Raw genomic sequence first — 17,904 nt, 5'->3', positions numbered from 1 at the left:
AATTTTAGGTAGATATTCCTAAAGCTTAATTATTCTTAGTAGAGTTTAATCTAAAAGCTCTTATCTCATTTACATTTTCTTTCCTTAAAAGTTTCTTCACGTTGAGTTGCTTTCCTTTCTGACAAATTTGTAACAGATATAACAATATTTGATTTCAGTTATATTAAACATAGGCACAATGAAAGTATTATACTTAATATCAGTGACTACGAAGACATGTCAAAAGCAGAGACATTACTTTGCTGAGCCGCCTTATGCAAAGAGCCAACTCATTGGAAAAGACCTTGATGCTGGGAAAGATAAAAGGCAGGAGAAGAAGGGGGTGAGAGAGGATGAGATGATTGGATGGCATCACTGATTCAATGGACATGAGTTTGAGCAAGCTCCGGGAGATGGTGAAGGACAGGGAAGCCTGGCGAGCTGCAGTCCATGGGGTCGCAAAGAGTTGGACACAACTTGACTAACAACAACAAATTCCGATTTCATAGGATTAAAAGAATATGGTTAATTTTTTATTATTTTTGGTTATGCTGGGTCTTTGTTGCTGCATTCAGGCTTTCACTAGTTGCAGTAGAGGGTAGGAGGCTACTCTTCCTTGTAGTGGCTTCTCTTCTTCTGGAGCACAGGCTCTAGTAAAATGGGCTTCAGTAGTTGTGGCTCTCGGGCTTAGTTACTCTGACGCCTGTGGAATCCTCCCCGACCAAGGATTAAACCCATGCCCCCTGCATTGGCAGGCTGGTTCTTGTCCACGGTACCATCAGGGAAGACCAGAATATGGTTAACTATTGAAAACAAGCAGTTCAGTGCTCACTTTCTTATAGGAAGCGCTCGATAAACGTCACTCTCCAGTCCTCTAAAACACGCCCTTTGACGATCATGGTTTCTGTATCTAAGAGGGTCTCCGGTGTGCATCCACTAACGCTGGGCCCAGCATGGAATGCACCCCTGTAGTAACAGCGGCCACGCGCAGAGCCGCGAGGTTCCAGGAGGTACTAGGAGAGGTCCGGCGCCGGGCTAGCCCACCAGGGATACCGCCCGAGCCGCGCCGGAGGGACTGCAGAATGACAGCTCACGCAGTCCTTCTCAGAGCCCAAGACTTCCCTCTGGTTTATCACACTGTCTCTCCGGCGCAGCGTCCAGGGTTCCGCCCCGAGGGGGCTACGCTATCCCTCTGTAGTCGCGAGCGCGCCGGCGCCAGGTCACCGGAAGAGGCGGGTGACGTCACGAGGGACTACGCGTTGCGCTGGAGGCGGGAGTTGACAGACGGTCTCTGGCTGAATCTCCGCGGCCCCGGGACCGTGGAAGAGGCTCCGAAGGGCGGCCGCGATGCCCAGCCCCCAGCGGGTCAGTCAGCTCCTGGATCTGTGAGTCCGCCCCGGCCCGCCTTCCTCTCGCCCCGCCCCGGCACAGCCCGCGCCCGCCACCCATCACCGCACCCCATCCCCGCCCCCTTCCTGCCTCCCATCGAGGAGGTCCACAGGCTGTTTCTGCTCCTGGGTCCGTGATTTGTCCTATCTTGACTGAGAAAAATCGTGCCAAGTGGGCAGCCCGGCAGGCTTGCCCCTCTGTCCCCCGATAGGTGTCCGAACTCAGCCTTGACAGCTTCTCGTCCAGGAGATTCCTGGCAGTGGCCTGTCTCTGGCGGGAGCGAAAAGCCTTAGTAAAATAAAACAAAACACTGGATGGGGTTCTCAAAAGCCTTCAGCAGAGTTACACCCAGTTACTGTAATGGGGATAATTATTGATTCTTTGACGCAGCGCTTAAATCCCTGATTGCGCTTGCTGGGTTCAGCTCCCGGGTCTACCATTCTCCAGCTGTATGACTATGGGAAAGTAGCTTAACCTTACAAAGTTAGTATAATAACAGCTACCTATCTCATGGCGTTACGTGCTGTGCTTAGTCGCTCAGTCGTGTCTGACTCTAGGACCACATGGACTGTAGCCAGCCAGGCTCCTCTGTCCATGGGGATTTTCTATGTCTGTAAAATATTGGTATCAAGCTCTCTGAAATTTCTTTTAATACTAGGCAGTCTTCTAAGGATTTAAGTATGTTAAATTACTCCTCCCTGTAACGCTATGGCCTGTAACTGCCTAGTATTAAGAGAAATCTCAGAGAGCTTAACTTGATATGAATATTTTATAGACATGTCATTATAGGATGGCTTATAAAGTGAGCATAAGGAAGTTCTTTAACCTTTGCAATGGTTTATGACATTAGGAGTTTACAGATGGTAGGAGATTGCTTAAAACTTTATTTTTAAACCAGTTATGCTGTTAACAATCATTTTAAGAAGACGATTTAAGTTGATTGTCAGAGGCATTTACAAGAAATAAGTTTCACTTATGTTCATGATATAAACTAAATTTGGTTTTGCGTATGTGACTTAACTGGTTTGGTCACCTTGATGGATTTTTCAAGCCTGGTCTCGATTTATTTAAAAAAATCCCCACCTTTCAGTCATTCTCTCAGCAAGCTAAGGGTGAACCAATATAGTGTTACTCTCACTGCTCCTTCAATGTAGGCATTGGGATGGATGGTTTTGTAATTGCCCTTATTGGCAGTTGCATAGTCACCCTGACTCTGGCAGCAGGATCTTTGTGTTCTTCCAGTTGTCTAACACTAATGGATAACATTTGATGTGTGAGTAGCCACTGAAGACATTTAGAACTCCAGAGAGGATACAATGCATTAAGGAGGCTAAGATGATGACTATCGGGAGAATAATAGCCAAGTATTGAAAAGGATTCTCCAGAGCAGAGATTTCCAACTAAATAATCAAGAGAAGTGTGTGTGTGTTAAGTCACCTATGTCTGACTCTTTGCAACCCTATGGACTGTAGCCTGCCAGGATCCACTGTACATGGGATTCTCCAGGCAAGAATACTGGAGTGGGTTGGCATTTCCTTTTTCAGGAGATCTTCCTGATCCAGGGATTGAACCCGTATTTCATAAGTGTTGCCTATTTGTTGAAAGATTGGCATCTAGTCTTTCAGATCTTTTTGTTATATTAACATAGAAACTTTTTTTTTTTAAACCAGTTATGCTGTTAACAAATCACAAGTCCGTGTGCCCAGTGAGGCCCATCAATACTAAAACATCAGAGTTTGAAACAGAGATTTATTACAGATTCGTACAAGGAGATGGGTGGTTCATGTCCTAAGAACCCCAAAATTACTGAAAGCTTTCAGCAAGCCCCTTTATAAGTAAAAGGTGAGGGGGGGGCGTGGTTAGTTGTTACAAACTTCTTGTGTAAGATCCTTTGCTCTTGAGGTCAGGTCATGGTCAGGTAACAACATTCCTGTAAATCTCCACCAAATGAATGTTATTCTGTGTCTTGACAAGAAAGGGCAAGATCCCAAAGCACAGCTTTCACCCTCCAAGAGCCCAGTCCTGGCTAATAGGAGGCAGATCTCAGTTGGCAGTTCTCTCAGGGCCAGGTTCCCACATCATGCCCAGATGTCATCTCTGAGGGAGCCAGGCACTCAACCCAACTGACCCTCAGTCTCCTCAAGCCCCCTAGATGGGGAGACTAGGTTCAAGGCCTGGGCCAAGGCTAGTTGAGGGCCTTAGTAAGGGCTCTGGAGCCCTATAGAAGAACACAGTCCTTAGTGTGTTCCCTGGGCGCTCCAGCTCACCTGCTGGCCAAGGCTAAGTGAGCTGGAGGGCCTCCCTCCAGGAGAAGGCCTGAATCTGCCTCTTACCTCACTTTCCACCTAATGACCACCACACCAATGACCTTTGGGTAAATCACTTCCCTAATGGTCCCTCATTGACAGTTACTTGTGGACTGGGCCCACTGGGGCACTGAGCAATGACTGATCAAGATCTGTTGCCTGGTAACAGAGTGCAGAGTAGTGAGGCACAGCAATGGCTGCCTGTTAAGGGCTGTGCTCATCTTGCTCTCTTACAATAGTACATGTACCTCCATCTTGGGTAGTTAGGGTGTCTAAGGCTAAGCAGTTGTCTAAAACAACTCTGGCTAAAGAATTTCTAGATTCTTGCTGTGATTATAGTTTTTCAGAGGATAAGGTCTCTCTTAGTGAGATTTAAGTGCAATTTTTTGTTGGTGTCTTTTCCAATAAACTGAGTCTCTAGGTTTTAATATATGAGGCATTGTCTTGTTTAAGAAGCAGACCACAGAAAGCTTTATGGACATGGTGGAAATAAGCTTTTCAGTATTACATTAGTGTCTTATAGTACTGAACTATGTCATGGTTCCTTAGGATGGGATTAACATGAAGATGCCTTATTTTAGGAAGTGGTATGATAGGTAAGCTTCCATGTAAGTAAACTTCTATATGGTATAAGCAATCAGTTATTTAATAAGTATTACTGTGGAAACAAAAGAAAGGCAAAGATTAAAGATTAGTTGGAACAAAGTATAAATGTAGTTGTTGAGTCTAGAGAGCAGCCAGTCAAGAAAATTTTTGGAGCTGAACTTAGATTTTTAGATGGTGGAATGAAGATGGCAGTTTTAAACTGATAGATTTTCCTGGTTTGCAGTTTGAATGTCAGTGATGATGTCATCAGGTGTTCTGAAGTAAGTATGAAGGTTGTTTTTTTGTCTATGCATGATCCATTGTGATGAATTCTCTGAAGTCTATATCAAGACCTATAGCTTTATCTTGTAGGGTTTGAGGAAAAGAACAGTTTTAGTTTTAATTTCAAGTCAGAAGGGTGGGAGAAAGTTGAAAATATTAGTTTGGAGAGTTGTAGCCAGATTTTAGAGAAAACCGTAAGAGTTCAGGATCCAGTCCAGTTTACAGTTAGAAACAAAAACCCAAAGAAAATAACCAGGACTAGAATTTGATTATGGGTATGCCAAAGTTTTCTGTTTAAACATAATTTTTCTTTCTATAGTCACTTTTACCAAAGTAATTTGTTTGTAAAATAAATCTAGTCTCTTTAAACCTGACTTGTTATTTACATAAATACAGCAAGAATAGATTTTATGTGCACTCTCAAATATGATATTCCAATCAAAGCTTTGGTAATATCCAAGGGCTTTTATTGACTCTATAGAGTCAATTTTAGGAACTTCTCTGGTGGTCCAGTGGTTAAGAATCCACCTTCCAAAACAGTGGACCCAGATCCAATCCCTGGTAAGGAAGTAAGATCCCATAGGCCCTAGGGCAGATAAGCCCCCATGTACCACAACTGTGGAGCCTGCTATCTCTGGAGCCCGTGTGGCAACAAAAGATCCCTCATGCCAACAAAAGATCCCTCGTGCCAACAAAAGATCCCTCGTGCCAACAAAAGATCCCTCGTGCGACAATGAAGACCCGTCACAGCCCCAAACAAACAAATATATATATATATATTTTAAAGTCAACTTTAGATACTTAAAACCGACTTAACAAGGAAACTCAGGTTACATCTTTAAAAGCCTCTTTTTGCTAAGAAGCCAAGCAAAGGACTTAGCAGTTTTGTCCTATTACAGGGAAAACAAATTCTTATTGAATTTATGCAAATATCTATTGCCATGAAAATAGGAATAGTCAATAACAGGGTTTTTAAAATTTGTTTTAATTCTGAAGGAATCAGATAAGGAGAGAAAGAAAAATGTTTCATTTTTGTTTATAGAAGTATACCAAATTGTTGTAGGTTTAGATAATTTAGAAGGAGAGGGAAAAAAAGATTTTTAAATCTGGAAAACAAGCACTAAAGAACAACAATGTTTCAAGAAAAGTCATAAAAGTTAGTTGTTTTCATCAGTTCATTTGGGCCTTTGGCATTAATCTTTATTTTCCCTAATCTTGGGTTAGCAGTTTTATGAATTAAGCAGTTTCTCCATTAGAGTTCTAGAAATTTACTCAGTTTACTGGTATGATCTTAAAGTTATCAGAAAGCTATATTCTAGAGTACTTATCAGGGTCCTTTCTGTGCCTCTCCACAAAGACAAAGCATTCTGGCCTATCAGTTCAGTTCAGTCGCTCAGTCGTGTCCGACTGTTTGTGACCTCATGAATCGCAGCACGCCAGGCCTCCCTGTCCATCACCAACTCCCGGAGTTCACCCAAACTCATGTGCATCAAGTCGGTGATGCCATTCAGCCATCTCATCCTCTGTCCTCCCCTTCTCCTCCTGCCCCCAATCCCTCCCAGCATCAGGGTCTTTTCCAGTGAGTCAACTCTTCGCATGAGGTGGCCAATGTACTGGAGTTTCAGCCTCAGCATCAGGCCTTCCAATGAACACCCACAACTGATCTCCTTTAGGATGGACTGGTTAGACTTCCTTGCAGTCCAAGGGACTCTCAAGAATCTTCTCCAACACAGTTCAAAAGCATCAATTCTTCGGTGCTCAGCTTTCTTCACAGTCCAACTCTCACATCCATACATGGCCACTGGAAAAACCATAGTCTTGACTAGATGGACCTTTGTTGGCAAAGTAATATCTCTGCTTTTGAATATGCTATCTAGGTTGGTCATAACTTTCCTTCCAAGGAGTAAGTGTCTTTTAATTTCATGGCTGCAGTCACCATCTGCAGTGATTTTGGAGCCCCCCAAAATAAAGTGTGACACTCTTTCCACTGTTTCCCCATCTATTTCCCATGAAGTGATAGGACCAGATGCCATGATCTTAGTTTTCTGAATGTTGAGCTTTAAGCCAACTTTTTCACTCTCCTCTTTTACTTTCATCAAGAGGCTTTTTAGTTCCTCTTTACTTTCTGCCCTAAGAGTGGTGTCATCTACATAACAGGTTATTGATGTTTCTGCTGGAAATCTTGATTCCAGCTTGTGCTTCATCCAGCCCAGTGTTTCTCATGATGTATTCTGCATAGAAGTTAAATAAGCAGGGTGACAATATACAGCCTTGACGTACTCCTTTCCCTATTTGGAACCAGTCTGTTGTTCTGGCCTATAGTTGATTGTAAATGCTTTCCAAGAAGAATTAAGAGGAGAACAATAACTCTCTGTGAATGACAAAAGACTTAAAAATAGCCATGGTTAAAGATCTGATGAGAGTTCCCTATTTTAAAAAATGATAAAATTGTCAGATAAATTCAGTTATTTCTATGACATACAATATTTTAAGATGACTGATAACATTATACTAGGATGGGTCAGATTTCTAAGAATTTCATGTAATTTCTGGAACACATATTAATAACATTTTGCTGTTGTTCAGTCACTCAGTTGTGTCTGACTCTTTGCAACCCATGGTCTGTAGCACACCAGGCTTCCCTGTCCATCAGCCATTCCCGGAGCTTGCTCAAACTCTTGTCCATCGAGTCAGTGATGGCATCCAACCATCTCATCCTCTGTTGTCCCCTTCTCCTCCCACCTTCAATCTTTCCCAGCATCAGGGTCTTTTCCAATGGGTTGACTCTTTGCATCAGGTGGCCAAACTATTGGAGCTACAGCTTCAGCATCAGTCCTTACAATGAATAATCAGGTTTCCCTTAGGATTGACTGGTTTGATCTCCTTGCAGTCCGAGGGATTCTCAAGAGTCTTCTCCAACCCCACAGTTCAAAAGCATCAGTTCTTCTGTGCTCAGCCTTCTTTATGGTCCAACTCTCACATCCCATACATGACTACTGGAAAAACCATAGTTTTCGTTAGACGGACCTTTGTCGGCAAAGTAATGTCTCTGCTTTTGAGTATGCTGTTTAGGTTGGTCATAGCTTTTCTTCCAAGGAGCAAGTGTCTTTTAATTTTATGGTGGGAGTCATCATGTGCAGTGATTTTGGATCCCAAAAAAATAAAGTCTCACTGTTTCCATTGTTTCCCCATCTACTTGCCATGAAGTGATGGGATCAGATGCCATGATCTTAGTTTTTTGAATGTTGAGTTTTAAGCCAAGTTTTTCACACTCCTCTTTTATTTTCATCAAGAGGCTCTTTAGAGAACCCCATGAACCCCATAAACAGTATGAAAATTCAGACAAAAATTAGTGTAAAATAAATAATTTTTTTCTTTATAAAACCAAAAAGCCTTACCTTTTGTAATGTTGCAAAGGTTCAGTTTTCCTAACTAATTACAGACCTGATAAAAATAACATGAAGCATAGGAAATTATTTTGCTAAGACACAGAATCTTTATTTTTTTATCATAAATTTATTTATTTTAATTGGAGGCTAATTACTTTACAATATTATATTGGTTTTGCCATACATTGACATGAATCCACCACAGGTATACATATGTTCCCCATCCTGAACCCCCCTCCCACCTCCCTCCCCGTACCATCCCTCTGGGTCATCCCGGTGCACCAGCCCCAAGCATCCTGTATCATGCATTGAACCTGGACTGGTGATTCGTTTCACATATGATATTATACATGTTTTAATGCCATTCTCCCATATCATCCCACCCTTGCTCTCTCCCACAGAATCCAAAAGACTGTTCTATACATCTGTGTCTCTTTTGCTGTCTCGCATACAGGGTTATCTTTACCATCTTTCTAAATTCCATATATATGCGTTAGTATACTATATTGGTGTTTTTCTTTCTGGCTTACTTCACTCTGTATAATAGGCTCCAGTTTCATCCACCTCATTAGAACTGATTCAAATGTATTCTTTATAATAGCTGAGTAATATTCCATTGTGTATATGTAACGCAGCTTTCTTATCCATTCATCTGCTGATAGACATCTAGGTTGCTTCCATGTCCTGGCTATTATAAACAGTGCTGCAATGAACATTGGGGTACACGTTTCTTTTTCAATTCTGGTTTCCTTGGTGTGTATGCCTAGCAGTGGGATTGCTGGGTCATAAGGCAGTTCTATTTCCAGTTTTTTAAGGAATCTTCACACTGTTCTCCATATTGGCTGTACTAGTTTGCATTCCCACCAACAGTGTAATAGGGTTCCCTTTTCTCCACACTCTCTCCAGCATTTATTGCTTGTAGACTTTTGGTTCAGCCGTTTTGACTGGTGTGAAATGGTACCTCATTGTGATTTTGATTTGCATTTCTCTGATAATGAGTGATGTTGAGCATCTTTTCATGTGTTTGTTAGCCATCTGTATGTCTTCTTTGGAGAAATGTCTGTTTAGTTCGTTGGCCCATTTTTTGATTGGGTCGTTTATTTTTCTGGAATTGAGCTACAGGAGTTGTTTGTACATTTTTGAGATTAGTTATCAGTTTCTTCATTTGCTATTATTTTCTCCCATTCTGAAGGCTGTCTTTTCACCTTGCTTATAGTTTCCTTTGTTGTGCAGAAGCTTTTAATTTTAATTAGGTTCCATTTGTTTATTTTTGCTTTTATTTCCAGTATTCTGGGAGGTGGGTCATAGAGGATCCTGCTGTGGTTTATGTCAGAGAGTGTTTTGCCTATGTTCTCCTCTAGTTTTATAGTTTCTGGTCTTACATTTAGATCTTTAATCCATTTTGAGTTTTTGTGTATGGTGTTAGGTAGTGTTCTAGTTTCATTCTTTTACAAGTGGTTGACCAGTTTTCCCAGCACCACTTGTTAAAGAGATTGTCTTTTCTCCATTGTATATTCTTGCCTCTTTTGTCAAAGATAACATGTTCATAGGTGCGTGGATTTATCTCTGGGCTTTCTATTTTGTTCCATTGATCTATATTTCTGACTTTGTGCCAGTACCATACTGTCTTGATGACTGTGGCTTTGTAGTAGAGCCTGAAGTCAGGCAGGTTGATTCCTCCAGTTCCATTCTTCTTTCTCAAGATTGCTTTGGCTATTCGAGGTTTTTTTTTTTTATTTCCATACAGATTGTGGAATTATTTGTTCTAGCTCTGTGAAAAATACCATTGAATCTATAGATTGCTTTGGGTAGTATACTCATTTTCACTATATTGATTCTTCCGATCCATGAACATGGTATATTTCTTCATCTATTAGTGTCCTCTTTGATTTCTTTCACCAGTGTTTTATAGTTTCCTATATATAGGTCTTTAGTTTCTTTAGGTCGATATATTCCTAAGTGTTTTATTCTTTTCATTGCAATGGTAAATGGAATTTTTCCATAATTTCTCTTTCTATTTTCTCATTGTTAGTGTATAGGAATGCAAGGGATTTCTGTGTGTTGATTTTATATCCTGCAACTTTACTATATTCATTGATTAGTTCTAGTAATTTTCTGGTGGAGTCTTTAGGGTTTTCTATGTAGAGGATCATTACATCTGCAAATAGTGAGAGTTTTACTTCTTCTTTTCCAGTTTGGATTCCTTTTATTCATTTTTCTGCTCTGATTGCTGTGGCCAAAACTTCCAAAACTATGTTGAATAGTAGTGGTGAAAGTGGGCACCCTTGTCTTGTTCCTGACTTTAGGGAAAATGCTTTCAATTTTTCACCATTGAGGATAATGTTTGCTGTGGGTTTGTCATATATAGCTTTTATTATGTTGAGGTATGTTCCTTCTATTCCTGCTTTCTGGAGAGTTTTTATCATAAATGAATGTTGAATTCTGTCAAAGGCTTTCTCTGCATCTATTGAGATAATCATATGGCTTTTATTTTTCAGTTTGTTAATGTGGTGTATTACATTGATTGATTTGCGGATATTGAAGAATCCTTGCATCCCTGGGATAAAGCCCACTTTGTCATGGTGTATGATGTTTTTAATGTGTTGTTGGATTCTGATTGCTAGAATTTTGTTAAGGATTTTTGCATCTATGTTCATCAGTGATATTGGCCTGTAGTTTTCTTTTTTTGTGGCATCTTTGTCAGGTTTTGGTATTAGGGTGATGGTGGCCTCATAGAATGTGTTTGGAAGTTTATCTTCCTCTGCAATTTTCTGGAAGAGTTTGAGTAGGATAGGTGTTAGCTCTTCTTGAAATTTTTGGTAGAATTCAGCTGTCAAGCCATCTGGACCTGGGCTTTTGTTTGCTGGAAGATTTCTGATTACAGTCTCAATTTCCGTGCTTGTGATGGGTCTTTTAAGATTTTCTATTTCTTCCTGGTTCAGTTTTGGAAAGTTGTACTTTTCTAAGAATTTGTCCATTTCTTCCACGTTGTCCATTTTATTGGCATATAATTGCTGATAGTAGTCTCTTACAATCCTTTGTATTTCTGTGTTGTCTGTTGTGATCTCTCCATTTTCATTTCTAATTTTATTGATTTGATTTTTATCCCTTTGTTTCTTGATGAGTCTGGCGAATGGTTTGTCAATTTTATTTATCCTTTCAAAGAACCAGCTTTTGGCTTTGTTGATTTTTGCTATGGTCTTTTTTGTTTCTTTTGCATTTATTTCTGCACTAATTTTTAAGATTTCTTTCCTTCTACTAACTCTGGGGTTCTCCATTTCTTTTTTTTTCCTAGTTGCTTTAGGTGTAGAATTAGGTTATTTATTTGACTTTTTTTCTTGTTTCTTGATGTATGCCTGTATTGCTATGAACCTTCCCTTAGCACTGCTTTTACAGTGTCCCACAGGTTTTGGGTTGTTGTGTTTTCATTTTCATTCGTTTCTATGCATATTTTGATTTCTTCTGTGATTTGTTGGTTATTCAGTAGCATGTTGTTCAGCCTCCATATATTGGAATTTTTAATGGTTTTTCTCCTGTAATTGAAATCTAATCTTACTGCATCACGGTCAGAAAAGATGCTTGGAATGATTTCAGTTTTTTTGAATTTACCAAGGCTAGATTTATGGCCCAGGATGTGATCTATCCTGGAGAAGGTTCTGTGTGTGCTTGAGAAAAAGGTGAAATTCATTGTTTTGGGGGTGAAATGGCCTATAGATATCAATTGTATCATTTAAAGTTTGTGTTTCCTTGTTAATTTTCTGTTTAATTGATCTATCCATAGGTGTGAGTGGGGTTATTAAAGTCTCCCACTATTATTGTGTTATTGTTAATTTCCCCTTTCATACTTGTTAGCATTTGTCTTACATATTGTGGTGCTTCTATGTTGGGTGCATATATATTTATAACTGTTATATCTTCTTTTTGGATTGATGCTTTGACCATTATGTAGTGTCCTTCTTTGTCTCTTTTCACAGCCTTTGTTTTAAAGTCTATTTTCTCTGATATGAGTATTTCTACTCCTGTTTTCTTTTGGTCTCTATTTACGTGGAATATGTTTTTCCAGCCCTTCACTTTCAGTCTGTATGTGTCCCCTGTTTTGAGGTGGGTCTCTTGTAGACAACATATATAGGGGTCTTGTTTTTGTATCCATTCAGCCAGTCTTTGTCTTTTGGTTGGGGCTCAACCCATTTAAGTTTAAGGTAATTATTGATAAGTATGATCCTGTTGCCATTTACTTTATTGTTTTGGGTTTGAGTTTATACACGCTTTTTGGGTTTCCTGTCTAGAGAAGATCCTTTAGCATTTGTTGGAGAGCTGGTTTGGTGGTGCTGATGAATTCTCTCAGTTTTTGCTTGTCTGTAAAGCTTTTGATTTCTCCTTCTTATTTGAATGAGATCCTTGCTGGGTACAGTAATCTGGGCTGTAGTTTATTTTCTTTCATCACTTTAAATATGTCCTTCCATTGCCTCCTGGCCTGAAGAGTTTCTATTGAAAGATCAGCTCTTATCCTTATGGGAATCCCCTGTGTGTTTTTTGTTGTTTTTCCCTTGCTGCATTTAATATTTGTTCTTTGTGTTTGATCTTTGTTAATTTGATTAATATGTGTCTTGGGGTGTTTCACCTTGGGTTTATCCTGTTTGGAACTCTCTGGGTTTCTTGGACTTGGGTGATTATTTCCTTCCCTATTTTAGGGAAGTTTTCAACTATTATCTCCTCAAGTATTTTCTCGTGGTCTTTCTTTTTGTCTTCTTCTGGGACTCCTATGATTTGAATGTTGGGGTATTTAACATTGTGCCAGAGGCCTCTGAAATTGTCCTCATTTCTTTTAATTCATTTTTCCTTTTTCCTCTCTGATTCATTTATTTCTACTATTCTATCTTCTTCTTCACTAATCCTATCTTCTGCCTCTGTTATTCTACTGTTTGTTCCCTCCAGAGTGTTTTTGATCTCATTTATTACATTATTTATTATATACTGACTCTTTTTTATTTCTTCCAGGTCCTTGTTAAACCTTTCTTGCATCTTCTCAATCCTTGTCTCCAGACTATTTATCTGTGATTCTATTTTGGTTTCAAGATTTTGGATCATTTTCACTATCATTATTCAGAATTCTTTATCAGGTAGATTCCCTATCTTTTCCTCTTTTGTTTGGTTTGGTGGGCATTTATCCTGTTCCTTTACCTGCTCGGTATTCCTTTGTCTCTTCATCCTGTTTATATTGCTGTTTATGGGGCGGTCTTTCTGTATTCTGGCAGTGTGTGGAGTTCTCTTTACTGTGGAGTTTCCTCACTGTGGGCGGGGTTGTACAGGTGGCTTGTCAAGGTTTCCTGGTTAGGGAAGCTTGTGTCGGTGTTCTGGTGAGTGGAGCTGGATTTCTTCTCTCTGGAGTGCAATGAAGTGTCCAGTAATGAATTATGAGATGTCAATGGGTTTGGAGTGACTTTGGGCAGCCTGTATATTGAAGCTCAGGGCTGTGTTCCTGTGTTGCTGGAGAATTTGCATGGTATGTCTTGCTCTGGAACTTGTTGGCCCTTGGGTGGTACTTGGTTTCAGTGTAGGTGTGGAGGCGTTTGATGAGCTCCTGTCAATTTATGTTCCCTGGAGTCTGGAGTTCTCTGGTGTTTTCAGGGTTTGGACTTAAGCCTCCTGCTTCTGGTTTTCAGTCTTATTTTTACAGTAACCTCAAGACTTCTCCATCTATACAGCACCGTTGATAAAACATCTAGGTTAAAGATGAAAAGTTTCTCCACAGTGAAGGCCACCCAGAGAGCTTCCCAGAGTTACATGGAGAAGAGAAGAGGGAGGAGGGAGTTAGAGGTGACCCGAATGAGATGAGGTGGAATCCAAAGTTGAGAGAGCAAGCTAGCCAGTAATCACTTCCTTATGTGTGCTCCACAGTCTGGACCACTCAGAGATGTTCATGGAGTTATACAGAGAAGAGAAGAGGGAGGAAGGAGACAGAGGTGACCAGGAGGATAAAGGAGGGAATCAAAAGGAGAGAGACAGATCTAGCCAGTAATCAGTTCCCTAAGTGTTCTCCACCGTCTGGAACACACAAAGAGATTCACAGAGTTGGGTAGAGAAGAGAAGGGGGAGGGAGGAGATAGAGGTGACCTGGTGGAGAAAAAGGAGAGTCCAAAGGGGGAGAGAGCAGTCAAGCCAGTATTCTCGCTCCCAAGTAAAAATGGGTACTGAAGATTGGGTTCTTAAGGTACAAAATTGATAACAAATACCAAAAAGCAAAGATTAAAAATCTAGAGTAGAGGTTGGATTTTCAAAAATACAATATTAAAAAAAAGAAAAAAAAGTCACAAAAATTATTTTAAAAAAATATATATATATGAAGTTTGCTTTAAAAAATAGGGTCTCTCTTTTTGTGTGTGAAGTAATAGTAGAGTATAAAAATGAAAATTAAAGGAGTAATAGAGGACTTAAAAATTAAAAAAAAAGATAGTAAAAATATATCTAGGACTTTCTCTGGTGGTGTTGTGGGCATTGTGGGGTCAGTTCATTTTTGTCTATTTCTTGATCCGGCTTATATTTCTCAAGATCTATAGGCCCCTTCCTATGTAGTCGGTACTAACTACAGGGTTGTAATCTATTGCACCTGTTACTTCCAAGACAGTTCCCTCTGTTTTAGCTTCTTCTGTTTGCTGGTCTCTTCAGTGTCTGATTTCCGCCCTGACACAGGGGGCCGTGGTGGACACTTTTTTAGGCTCACTTGTTCAGTCACAATGTGGGGAGGGAGGGACGCTGCAAACAAATAACACTGGTGTGTACTCGCAATGTCTCAGCCACACTGGGCCTGTCCCCGCTCACGGCGCATGTGCCCTCCCTGCCCACACTGTTCAGGCTCTAGGTTGCTCCACTGGGAACCGTTCAAGGCCAGCCCTGGGCTGCATGCACCTCCCAGGTCTAAGCTTCTCAGGTTCACGTGCTGGGGTAGTCCTCAGAGGCACAGACTTGGTTGGGCTTGCGTTTTGTGCCCTTCCCAGGTCCGAGCAGCTCAGGTGATGAGGTGTTTGGCGAGCGCTGTCGCTGTGACTTATCACCTCCCCCATCCCTGCCGCTGGGTTTTCTAGAGGTACAACCAGCACACCTTCTAGGTGGATGTTGAAATCCAGAACCCCAAGAAGTCTTAGTTAGCAAAGAAGCCTGCTTGCAGTTTTGTAGATAATGTCTCTCTGGGGCTGCGATTGCCCCCTTCCAGCTCTGACTGCCGGTCACCAAAGGTGGGTGGTCTGCAGCTGGCTGTCTCTGTTCAGTCCTTTGTTCTGTGAGTGGGCCTGACGGTGTGTTAGGTTAGGGCTTTCGCATGGTAGGTATCCCACAGTCTGGTTTGCTAGCCCAAGTTAGTTCCCTCAGATTGCCCTCAGGGCATTCAGGCCCGGTCCTTACTCTAAGCAATGCAGCCCGCACCTCCCTGCCCAGCCCCTGCTTGCTAGTGGCGGTTGCAGGCGTCTGCGCTGCTTCTCTACTGGGGGAGTTACCGTTGGGCACGTGATCTGTGGGTTTTAATTATTTGTTTATTTTTCCTCCCAGATATGTTGCCCTCTGTGGTTCTAAGGTTCGCCACAGACTCGGCAGTGAGAGTGTTTCCTGGTGTTTGGAAACTTCTCTCTTTTTAAGACTCACTTCCCGGGATGGAGCTCCTATCCCTACCTCTTTTGTCTCTCTTTTTGTCTTTTATATTTTTTCCTACCTCCTTTCAAAGACAATAGGTGCCTGATATCCTCTGCTGGCGTTCAGAAGTTGTTTTGTGGAATTTACTCAGCGTTTAAATATCCTTTTGATGAATTTGTTGGGGAGAAAGTGGTCTCCCCATCCTATTCCTCCACCATCTTAGGACTGCCCCCCAGAATCTTTAGTTTCTAGATAGATTACACAAAAGGTAAAGGAAAACCTTTTATAATACTAAGAGTAGATCAGTAATCTACTTTTTAACACAGGGGGGGCAGGGTTCCTCCAATTTGTATCAGTTTATTACTGAGCTCATTTTTAAAACTCTTATAAATAAATCTATTTAAGTTTAGCTAAATTCCACTTTTCAACATAAAATTTATAAACAAGCAACTTTCTATATTCATTTAGACTTTGTATTAGTCCTTTTGCTCATTTTGGAGTAATCAGTAATTTTACTTTACAGAGTTACTGTATAAAATTACTCCCTTTCTTTCCATAACAAAAACACAACCTATATTCTTTACATATTCTTCCCTGATAGCTCAGTTGGTAAAGAATCCACCTGTGATGGGGAGACCCCAGTTCAATTCCCGGGTCAGGAAGATCCGCTGGAGAAGGGATAGGCTACCTACTGCAGTCTTTTGGGGCTTCCCTGGTGGCTCCATTGGTAAAGAATCCACCAGCAGCACAGGAGACCTGGGTTCGATTTCTTGGTCAGGAAGATCCCCTGGAGAAGGAAGCAGCTACCCACTCCAGTCTAGCCTGGAGAATTCCATGGACAGAGGAGCCTGGCGGGCCACCATCGGTGGGGCCTCAAAGAGTTGGACACAACTGATCAACTTTCATTTTCATATAGAAATACATCCCATTTCTCTCTCATACCTTGTATACAAAGTTGTTTTCTTTCATTTTTGTTTCTAGTATTTATTTTTATATATGATTATTAAATTTAACTTTTATTAACAATTATTTTCCAGTGGAAACTCAGAAGCATGCAGTTGTTGAACTGTCTGTCATATAGCAGCATCCTGTAGTAGATTAGCAAATTCATGAATACATAATTACAAAACATATTTTTTAGAGAGGTTTTTTTTACAGTACAACTTTTTCTCACAGTTTCATTGAGAAATAATTGACATGCAGCACTGTGTAAGTTTGAAATATACTGCATAATGACTTGACTGACAGTTCAGTGAACATCTGTCATCTTATATAGATTCAAAATAAAATAGAAAAAAAATTTTTTTCTCATGATGAGAACTCTTAGGACTTATTCTCATAACAACTTTTATATGTGACATACAGTGTTAATTGTATTTGCCATGTTGTACATTCCATCCCTAGCACCTATTTGTCCTATAACTGCAAGTTTGTACCTTAAAGATTAATGCCTTCATTCAATTCCCCCTGCTTCTGGTAATCACAAATCTGATATCTTTGTATAAATTTGTTTTTTGTTTTTAAAGTATACTTGTCCTGACCAAAATGTTTATTTCTAGACTTTGTATTCTGCTCCATTTAACCTAATGTGTCTGTTTTTGTGCCAGTACAATACTGTTTTGATTTCTGTAGCTTTGTAGTACAATGTGAAAGGAAGCATGATACTTCCATCTGTGTCCTTCTTACTCAAGGTTGTTTTGGCTGTTGAGGAGTCTTTTGTGTTTCCATACAGATTGTCAGATTATTTTTTCTAGTTCTCTGAAAAATGTCAGTGGTGTTTTGATAGGAATTGCATAGAATCTGTAGATGGCCTTGAGTAGTATGATCATTGCAACAATATTAATTCTTTCAATTCATGAAAACAGTATATCTTTTCATCTGTTTGTATCATCTTCAGTTTCTTTCATCAGTGCTTTATTGTTTTCTAAGTACAGATCTTTTACCTCCTTAGTTATATTTATTCCTAGGTATTTTATTCTTTTTGATGTAGTTGAACATGGGATTTTTTTTTTAATTCCTCTGTCTGATAGTTCACTGTTAATATACAGAAATGCAACAGATTTCTGTATATTGTATCCTGCAAGTTTACTGAAGTCACTGATCAAATATGGTGTTTTAGATGGTGGCTTTGGGATTTTCTATGTGTAGTATCATGTCATCTGCAAACAGTGATGGTTTTAATTCTTCCTTTCTTATGTCGATTCCTTTTATTTCTTTTTCTTTTCTGATTGCTGTGGCTTGGTACAATACTACATTGAATAGAATTGGTGAGAGTGGTATCTTTGTCTTGTTCCTTATCTTAGAGGAATTGCCCTCAACTTTTCACTGTTGAATATGATGTTAGATGTGGG

General features: G+C 40.3%; 1 protein-coding gene across 2 annotated transcripts in view; it reads left to right on the top strand.

The window, feature by feature from the left end:
* The first annotated feature begins 274 nt into the window (after positions 1-274).
* LOC120861160 (protein AMN1 homolog) overlaps positions 275-17,904 on the top strand; it is a 76,165-nt gene continuing 58,535 nt past the window's right edge. The window contains exon 1 of one of the 2 annotated variants that reach the window (XM_040236808.1): positions 275-1,344. Coding sequence is in view for 1 of the 2 variants with exons in the window: in XM_040236807.1 (XP_040092741.1) it covers positions 1,327-1,364 (38 nt within the window). In the remaining variant the exon portion in view is untranslated. Of the gene's footprint in view, positions 1,365-17,904 lie in introns of both variants that reach the window. The other variant, XM_040236807.1, reaches the window with a different exon arrangement.

Source organism: Oryx dammah, unplaced genomic scaffold (assembly GCF_014754425.2).
Source record: "Oryx dammah isolate SB20612 unplaced genomic scaffold, SCBI_Odam_1.1 HiC_scaffold_11229, whole genome shotgun sequence".
In the NCBI taxonomy this organism is placed as follows: Eukaryota; Metazoa; Chordata; class Mammalia; order Artiodactyla; family Bovidae; genus Oryx; species Oryx dammah.
Note: the sequence above shows the minus strand (reverse complement) of the source record. Positions and strands in the feature narration are given on the sequence as shown.